This window comes from Chanodichthys erythropterus, chromosome 23 (genome assembly GCF_024489055.1).
Source record: "Chanodichthys erythropterus isolate Z2021 chromosome 23, ASM2448905v1, whole genome shotgun sequence".
NCBI lineage: Eukaryota > Metazoa > Chordata > Actinopteri > Cypriniformes > Xenocyprididae > Chanodichthys > Chanodichthys erythropterus.
This window is the reverse complement of record NC_090243.1, coordinates 709740-719721: the sequence shown is the minus strand read 5'-3', so window position 1 is coordinate 719721 and position 9982 is coordinate 709740. Positions and strand designations below refer to the sequence as shown.

General features: G+C 34.4%; 2 protein-coding genes across 7 annotated transcripts in view; one reads left to right on the top strand and one right to left on the bottom strand.

Moving 5' to 3' along the window:
- The first annotated feature begins 887 nt into the window (after positions 1–887).
- si:dkey-12l12.1 (uncharacterized) lies at positions 888–6835 on the top strand. Of its 2 annotated transcripts, XM_067377191.1 has the most exons (6): positions 888–3908; positions 5331–5357; positions 6062–6142; positions 6238–6345; positions 6567–6626; positions 6705–6835. In XM_067377191.1, the coding sequence occupies exons 1-6, from the start codon at positions 3792–3794 to the stop codon at positions 6774–6776; spliced, it is 465 nt and encodes a 154-aa protein (XP_067233292.1). In that variant the 5' UTR covers positions 888–3791; the 3' UTR covers positions 6777–6835. The 2 variants fall into 2 exon arrangements, with proteins under 2 accessions (XP_067233292.1, XP_067233291.1); XM_067377190.1 differs by lacking the exon at positions 6705–6835 and having other exon boundaries at positions 6567–6704.
- Positions 6836–6854: 19 nt separating this feature from the next.
- The window catches only part of acad11 (acyl-CoA dehydrogenase family, member 11), a 133747-nt gene continuing 130619 nt past the window's right edge, over positions 6855–9982 (bottom strand). The window contains exon 20 of one of the 5 annotated variants that reach the window (XM_067377178.1): positions 6855–8517. In XM_067377178.1, coding sequence (XP_067233279.1) covers positions 8403–8517 — 115 coding nt within the window. In that variant the 3' untranslated portion in view covers positions 6855–8402. The remainder of the gene's footprint in view (positions 8518–9982) is intronic. The other 4 variants (XM_067377177.1, XM_067377179.1, XM_067377181.1 and 1 more) reach the window with 4 other exon arrangements.

Here is a 9982-nt window from a genome sequence, read left to right as displayed (position 1 = left end):
GTAAATACCAAATTACTATAAAGATTGCACAGCTAATATAACTCAAAAGTCTAAACAGTTTTATCGAAGCCAGGCACCAGAATATCATAAAAAACTCTGCAGACTTTGTAACAGTGTGACATTGTGACAGGAACTTTGTTTACATTTTCCTGTTAAAATGAACCTATTTTCACAATTCCATTTGGTGCAGAAAACATTTACAGCAGATTTTATGGGTATAAAACAGTAAACAATAGCTGAGATTTCACCATGCTTCTCTTTGATTGCAAAATATGACTGAAATCTATTATACCCTGACAGACAATAGCTTTTTCAACTAGATTGGTGGTCTTTCAAAAAGCACATTAAGCAAGATATTAGGAAGATACATGCCATGTTTGCCTCTCTGTAGTAAAATTGTGGCATAATTATAGTTTATTTTACAGCTAAAGACAGATTGCTGAAATATTTTTCACACAGCACAATCTACTGCTGATCTCTTTGGTTGAGGTGGCAAGTAGTGGTGAGGTGTACTGCTTCTCCTTTGTAATAAATATATTCCATTATAGAAATAGTCAAATTTCACTCTATTTTATAGACTATTTTGTAAGTTATTAGAAAGTCACAGCAGACATATTATTACCATACCCCTAACGTTCACTGTGCTTTTTCCCCTTGTGTTTAAAGGTTGTCAGTAGCTGTAGTACAGATGAGGCATGGTAACACCTGTCTTCCTGCCTATAAGATAGGATTGTTGGCTTCACGTCAGGACTTCTGCACCAATAATTATGTTCCTTTGCTTGTATGCTGTTTGATAATTCCAAAGTCTGACAGGTCTGCATTCTGCATTACATAATGAACAGTTCAATAGAGCTTTAAACAATGTTTCTTTATTCATGAATGCTGATTACAAGTTAGTCAAAACCATATTTAGATGCACAAACTGAAGTTGCGCAATCAACTGAAGGGTCTACATTAGGATCATTATAAGACAAAACTGAAGTACATCACATTATACACATAAACTGATCAGCCACAACATTAAAATAACCTAATATTGTGTAGGTCACCCTTGTACTGCCAAAATATCTCTAATGTGTCAAGGCATAAGACCTCTGAACTTGTCCTGTGATTTCTGGCACCAAGACATTAGCAGCAATTCCTTTAAGTCCAGCAAGTTGCATTGTGGGACATCCATGGATCATGTTTGTTGGTCAGGCACATCCCATATATACTCATAGAGAGCAAGGCAACACCTAAAGTCACACTCCAAAAGGGACCTTTTTTTTTTTTTTTTTAATCTCCATGAATATTATTGTATTGATATTGTAATCCACATGCTGCTTATTAATTTGGGTTTAAAGTGTAAATAACTATTACTTTTGTGTTCTGTGATATTACATCTGCTTGGGGGCGGCTTATGTTAGACCTTGGGTTATCACAATGCACTAAACAGGCTTATAAAATATATAAAAAGAGAAATGCCTTAATTGCAGTTAAAACATCAGGAGGTCTTTGCTGAAAGGCAGAAGTTACATTTAATATTGAGAGCATGTATGAAGAATGCAGTTCAATTTAATTTATTATATAAATGTTTTCTTAGGTTAATGTCCAAAGCTGTATGACGAGCGGAAACCAATAGAGTTTGCAAGCCTGCCCACTTGAATTATTATTCTGTCAGTGTGTCTGAGTTTGTGTTATTCTGTGGTGCACCACAAGAATGTTGCAATGTATAGAATGTTAAGCTCACTCAGCTTGACAGAATGTCACTTCAGTTAGTAAAACATCTGCGTTAATATATGTTTTTTTTATATAATCTCATGAAGAAACATGAATGAGATGTTCAGCAAGTGATCATTTGACTAAGGCTTATGAATAAGTTCTTCAAAGTCACTCAAAAGGGTAAATTATGATTCATGGTGCAAATTTATAGCATACAAATCAAATAATGATGAATCTATTTTTACCAGCTACTGCATTTAAGCAAAACTCATTTCCTAGACAAATTTAAAACTCATGTCTTTAATGACTTTTATGCATTGTTAATCATTTTTCTTCATTTAAAATCACTTGTCATACCAGCACAAAAACTAATGGCTGTTTGGGGAAAGCAGTCTCTTTGTTCAGAATCAGAAACTAAAAATTCACGAATTTAAATGAAACAGAGCTGCTTCCTTTCATTCTCTGCAGTCAGCAGATCCATCAGGCAGATGACTATGCAGAAAGTGCTGAGAATATTCTCAATGTTTAATCGCTTCTGTCAAAACTCAAACGCCCTCCTGTGAGGGATGAGATGCCAACTAGTGTGCATTTATACTGCAACTCATTGGGATGTTTTCCTTCTCTGTTTTTAGATGCATGCTATCATTTTTCTTTTAAGATAAATATACAAGACGACTTCTCTTGGCAGATGATTAAATATATAAAAAATCCATTTACATTACAATATATAAAGATTACAATCACAGAGACCTGGGGGTTTGCTCTTTTTAATTGGAGCAGTAAGTAATCGCCTAGACATCCATAACACAATAGAAATCACTTAGAAACTGCCTAGAAACCTAAACCCTAGCAACTGCATAGCAACATCTTCGCAATCACTTACTTGTCTTAATGGAATAATTGGGGTTCTAAAAAAAATGTTAAACTCAATCAACAGAATTTGTGTCAATGTTGATTACCACAAACAACATTTCAACTTGCCCTTCATTAAGCAATGTTTCACACTACAATCACAATAAAAGTTTTTAAACATTCAGTTCCATTGTAAATGCCTCACCACAACCCAGATTTTTTATTTTCTTTCTTTTTTTTTAATAAAGAAAGTGGACATTAATTTTGAGGCAATCATCATTATGCCATACTTGTATTGAACCCAAAATATTTCTTTAAGGAAATGTAAATATTGCACATCATCTAATTCTCTATAGTGCCCATGACTAAAATAATAGTCAATCTCAAGTTACAAGAACAATTAGCTTTACCTACAGTATATAAGAGAGGTTTCTAAAACATACTACAGTCAAAGTGTGTGATAGAGAGAGAGAGAGAGAGAGAGAGAGAGAAAGGTGGGGGTGGGGAGAGCAAGGTTTTTTTTAGAAGTAAATCTGAAATTCTGGAAGCTGCCAAACCAGTTTCCTGGCTGTCTCTTCAGCCCTGGGACTGGATGTTTGCCTTTGCCATACCATGTCCTCTATGGGTCTGAGATTTAACTTAATGTGTATCTGTAAGTGTGCATATGTCCATGTGTCTTGTTTATTTAACAGCTTTGTAGTTCTTTTATCTGTATTCGATATTGTGTAAACCCTTTAAACATGCCTTTTCTCATATAAGGACACAGTAACTTCAAAGCATCCTCGCTATGTTCCTCAGAGGCTGGAATGTGATTATTATGTGACCACAGAAAGAAGGTTTTCCCCCAAACAACTCCACAAATCCTCCATCTCTTTAAAAACTTTTGGAACAAAAGTTAGCCTATTTTACTTTTCAGTTACAACAAACTTTCTCTGTATTCTTGGTCTAGATATATTGTAACCAATCTATTTGCTAGTGTGTATATTTAAGAATGTGTGTTTTCTGTGGTTCATGCTTTTGGGTTTCTGTTCTTCTAACTGCTTGAATATGTCCGAGGTTTCTCTGCTATGTAGACAACTGCGGATGTATGTGTATGTGTGTGCGTGTGGTTGGCATGGTCTTTTCTCTCTCATCTCCATCTGGTCTACATTAGGAATGGGAGTATAAAACTATTGCACTAAGAGAGGCAGCTCCACAGAGCCAACGGTCTCTTAACACACTAACACGCCCTTGCAGCTATGGCCACAATGCTGTGGGTCTGTCTGCTTTGTCTTCAGGGTTGTCTGCTTACACATGCTCTGGACTGCACAGGCAGAAGTGTGGATTGTGCCGGCACACAGGTTACAGAGGTCAAGGTAAGGTTTGGTTTGAGATCTTGCATGGCTGGAGAATGCAAAACGCTCCATTTGGGAAGTAAAAGCATCATAAGTACTTTTCATCACAGTTTGCATATAGTGTTTTTTTCACCTAAGCTAACTGTTTAGCGATACTTGTACAGTTGGGTTTACTTGTGTAATCACATAACTATAACACATTATTTACATAGTAACAGCACAATAATAACACGTTACATCAAAATATATCTGTGTTCAAGTTAATTTCAGGCAAATCACTGAACTCACTATAAGAAACAAGACTCAATTTGTAGTTTGTGGTCTAAACTGGACTACAGTAAAAGCCTTGGGATGCTAAACCACAAGTTTCCATTCCAGCTTGGTTTTGCGTCACAATGGCAAAGCAAGAGAATAGGGCAATTATACTGGCCATGAGGCATTGTGAGTATTTTTAGATATTAAAGGAGGCAGTGAAGACACTGACCAGATGTGTTTGAAGGGTCAGAACCACAGAGACAGATGTCATTTCACTCTTTGCTACTGTGAAGTCTGAAGAGCTGTGACTCAATAGTCTGTCATCCCAAAATACCCTGAAAATAACAAACGTCTCCAACTTTCCATGGCATTTCAACGTGCCAGAGTGCTACTTGACTTTCCACTTACTAAGTTTTCCATTTCCTCTGTCTCATTTCCAGAGTTAACATACAGACATGAATTCACACCTGTGTGTGAACTATCACACAAACACACATGTACACTCTAAGATTGCACTTCAGCTTCAATTTGGTAGGTTCAGACACATTTTCATAGTTCAACAGTACTTGGAAAACAATAATTTCTTTTTCTTGGCTTTCCGAAACAGTAATTTCTAGTGAACTATGTGCTGATCTCTGCTAGATGTGGCTGGTTAACAATGAAAGAAACATCATAAACGCTGTGCTTCTTTCATGTATAAATGAATTATAGTTTAAATGAATGCAGTACATTTTAAGATATTGAGGCAGAAAGGGAGGAATGAAATGGAGGAAAAGGGTGCTGGGAGAGATTATAATTTTTTTTAGTAACTTTAAAGAAATTTTGAAATTGAGAACAAATAAATAATTTAATAAAACTAAATAGTGGCTTGGTCGTGAAGACAAAGCATATACAGTATAATGGTATAAGTGCACTGAGAAGCAATATATCATATAGTGGGCAACTATCAGAGCTTTGATCAATATTTATTTAGTAATATACAGACTCAAGAGAAAGTTAAATAGACCAACTGTCTAGCTCAAACGGTCACTATTGTGGATTGTTTTCTAAACGAACACAATAAATCTCCAAAGACTGCCATCTTTAAAAACCAACTGTGGAGGCCAGATAAACAATAGCTTGGATCAATAAGTTGCTGTTAAAATAATTCATATCCCAATAATAATCCTCCTTCATGTCCTTTCATAGATTGAAGAAGAGCCCTTCTCTTCTCTGGTGAGTCTGTGGCATTTTTAGTTTACAAGTTTGGGGTCAGTAAAATTTTTAATGTTTTTGAAAAGTCTCTTATGTTCACCAAGGCTTCATTTATTTGATAAAAAAACAATAAAAATTGAAATATTGTGAAAATGTATTACAATTTAAAAAAACTACTATTTTAAAAAACTAAAATATTTACTATTTTAATATATTTTAAAATGTAATTTATTCCTGTGATGGCAAAGCTTTCAACAGTCATTACTCCAGTCTTTAGTGTCACTTGATCCTTCAGAAATCATTGTAATATGCTGATTCTGTGCTCAAGAAATTTAATTTAATTTACTAAATTTAATATTATCAATGTTAAAAACATTTGTGATCCTTAATATTTTTATGAAAACCGTGATCAAATTTTATTTATTGTTTGTTTGATGAATAGAAATAGAAAGAATATAATTTTCTGAAATAATATATATATATATATATATAATATATATATATATATATAAAATATATATATATATATAAAATATATATATATATATAAAATATATATATATATATAAAATATATATATATATATAAAATATATATATATATATATATATATATATATATATATATATATATATATATATATATATATATATATATATATATTTTTTTTTTTTTTTTTTTTTTCATAAGGCAAATTTTCGCCAAAATCTATTCTCTGTTCGCAGGTGAGGATGCGAAGACAAGCTCAACTCACTCAACGCCCTGGATCTTACTCAGTCAAAGGATCTCCTAACACACTCATCCAGGTAAGAAACTCATTCATGTAACAGAAGAGAAACACATTTTGTACACTGGGCAGAAAACAAGAGAGAATAAATGTACTTTCTGTTCTGTGCTTTAGACCGACAGGTCGAGGCGACATTTGAATGCTAGTAAGAAGAAGCCCCACAGGTCTCGTATCGGCTCTTACTCACTTCTTTCCCACAACCACGCAACTAACCCACTACAGGTGCATATCCATGACAGCCACAATAACATTTTAAATCACAACAGATCAAAGTAATGATATACCCAAATTAGACTAAAAAGACCAATAATAATGCAATTTATCAACATGGTACAATGGTATTATCATCTACTACCATTGTATCTTGGTACTGTACAGATGTTAAATATGTGGCCACTTCGAAAGGCTGAAACAATAATAAACTTTGTGGATCTCTGCGATAGGTAGTAAGTGTTCATAGACACTTCGAGGATGTGTCCCATCCAAAAGGGGCTGCATTAAAGGTGAGTTCTCTAAAATATACACACATTTCTAACAATTCAGTGTCAAAGTGTCTAAGTACAGCTCTATCTCTATTTTAGTCTGTGAAGAAGAGGTCTAGAAGAAGCGCACCCAAGAGAAAGAAGAATGTGAGGAATAATACATGCTCATGAGAGCTTCTTTGAAGCACCAGACCCACACTTACTTCTGCTGGACTTCCTGTTGACTTTCTAACTCATTTAAATCTGAGATGATGTACTTAAAGAGCATAGACTCTGTTGTGCAGATAATGTGATCACTATTAATGACAATAATTAGATGGTCCCAGAATTAAACACAAAAAATACTTTAATATGAACATTTATGCAGCATACTAAGCTTCAAAACCTGCATAATACTCATTTAAAAAAAAAAGTTTATAGTTTAATTATCTTTTTCTAATATGATTCAGAACAATGCTGTACTAAGTTATATAAGTCTATATACACTGCTTTAACAGATATATCTAAAAATCTTTTGTAGATTCCTTATTAAATAACCTTTCTTCAATTTGGATGGTCTGAACTACTTTACATAAAACTGATTATTTCATACTTTAAAGATTTAAATTAATATTTGGAGAAAAAATAAAATAAAATAGCATTTAATCGTTAAACATTTTACGATGTTTAATATTTAAAAATGTCAGTTTCCTGACCGTCTGATGCATATTGCACATACTGGAAAGCACTTTCTCAATCTGGCAAGCTCTAATCCGATTGGCTGGTTTTGCCTTCTGGGAGTAATGGTACACAGCGTATTTTATTATGTTTATAGCTTTAGATGCTGATCAAAGAATGATTTCCTACCTAAGTGGGTGATTTTTGGCCAAGTGCACTGCAAAAGTGGAGCAGGCTTCTCTGTTTAAGCGAGACCAGCCAAAAGCCAGTATGCTTGCAGACTGCCAGAGCACTTTGGCAGAGAGATCGCTGATGCCCAATTAGAGAGAAAACACTCAGACTTCATCTATAGCTACAGACGGCCCATTGTTGTCTGTGTGTGCATGTGTCCATAAGTAACCAAACTACCAACCCACCTGTCCATAATTTCATTCCAATTCTGAAGGAGGGACTGAGAAAATGCACCGGCCCAATGCCTAAGTAATTCATTCTATGACAGAGCACTATGACAACTGACATAACACACTCATAAACAAACACATACATTTGCACTAGGGCTTTTAACAAAGGTCTAAACAAGACCTGATGAAGTGGGATAGAAATTCTGGGTGGAAGCCATGACACAGAGTTGAAGACATGCAATATTTCAGCACACACATTCTTCACACCTGTCTGCTTAAGTCTGTGTGTATGAGAGGAAGAGTGCTGATAGTTAACAAAAATGTGCTATGAACTGTGCTCTATAATGAGCTGTATTCCCAATTAGCAAACAGGGACTTTTGATTACAGAATTAAAAATAAAATGAAAAACAAATTATATACATTAATTTACAAAAAATATTTGATCTACATTAAATTTGATTTGTAAGGCAGATGTTGGTGTTAAAGTACAGTCACATTTCAATTAAAAACACAACTTGAACTTCCAAACATTTTCTGTTATGTACATACTTGTGATATCCCATAATGCATTTCTCATTCATTATAGATTAGCAGCTGCAATTTTTAGAGTATGATTCATTGCTTATTTCTGTTTGAGTAGGTCACTTGGAATCTAATAGCTGATTTTCTAAGATAGCCTTTAGACATTTTCAGGACATAATCGAGAATTTTATACATGTGTGGCTGATTTAAGGTGAATCAGAGTTTAGCTTGGGCTCTTCTCCGTTGGTCTCTGAGCTCCAGGAGAGCAATGGAGGACAAATGAACCTCATCAGGGCCGTCAGCTATGCGCAAAGTCCTTGCATAAGCATACCTATATGAACATATAACCACACAAAAATTTTAATATGACAGCACATCACTGAAAACCTCTAGTTATTCTCAAACAGCTATCAAATATCAAATAGCTGTAACAAGATTGATGGTATAAAATATAGATGGTATAAAATAATAATAATAACAACATTGATCTATTTATGACTATTATTATCAATAAATAAATTATACTACTAACACTAGTACAGTTATTTTATTAACAATTATTAAACATCAATAATATTATGTGTGTTACGTGTGGTTGTAGTACCAAGCACAACGAAGACGAAGAAGACGATTATAACAATACTTTAATTCCAAACAGGGTAAGGACAGCATACACACGTGTAAACATAAACGAGAACGGACGATGAGTGAGGGCAAACACAGGATATAAATACAAGAGACTAACAAAGGAACTAAACAAGGTGATGGGATAATTAACAAGACACAGGTGGATCAAATGAACTAATAAGACAGACTGGGGAAAAACTAGGTCACAGGACACCGTACATGTAACAATGTGCATTTTATTATCATTATTATTATTAACATTAATAAATAATATGTTACGAATGGACATGATCAAAATGCTTTAGGCATCATAAAATCCTTCCTTTTCTCCCCCCTTTTGTTCAAACTAAGTCATCAGCCCTAAAGAGTCGCAAAACCAGTTCTCTTCAAAGGCCATTATCACCTCGGCTAGGGTAACTTCAAATGCTGATATCCAGGTGTATCACTGCTTTAATGGCTTCAAATCCCCATCTTTTGTGGTATCAAAAGAATCCTCTCTTACTTTCATAATTAATGTTGTGTAGTATGCAATGATAAAATGCATCATAACATTTTTTACCATACTAGGAGCAAAACTGCAAAAATTCCACAGACCAACATAAACATGCAAATAGGGTGATGAGATATAACAAAGACTTTCTCCTGGTCATCTTTGATTGGTCACCTCAACGAAATGGGTGTGAAGTAATAGGGCCTTTAAGAAACCTCAAATCAGGTACATCTTTGCTTAATCTCTTCAGAGACACCACGTTTCTTGTCTCCTTCCGACAACTTTATCTTCAAGTTTGTGTTCAAGTTCAAGTTCAACTTTACTGGATTCAGTGTGGACCACCCAGAAGAACTCAAACGAATGCGCACTCCTGACAAATTAATCAAGAATCTCCAGAATCTACCGCATCTGGACTTATTCAGCAACCGAAGTCAATGCAAGTACTTGTTTGCAGCCTTTAGACACATTTCTAAGTTATTGTGCCCCTTTTAATGTGGCCCTGATTCTTTGATGTTTCTCGTAGGTTGTGGTTAACTGATTGTAATCTTGCCTTTCTCTTCTCTCTCTCTTTCTTTACTTTCCTTTACTTTCTTTATTCTGGATATAATCTTTGCTTAGTTTAGTTGTGTGTTTAGCCTAACATATTTTCATTTATTAAACCATTACCAATAATAATAAT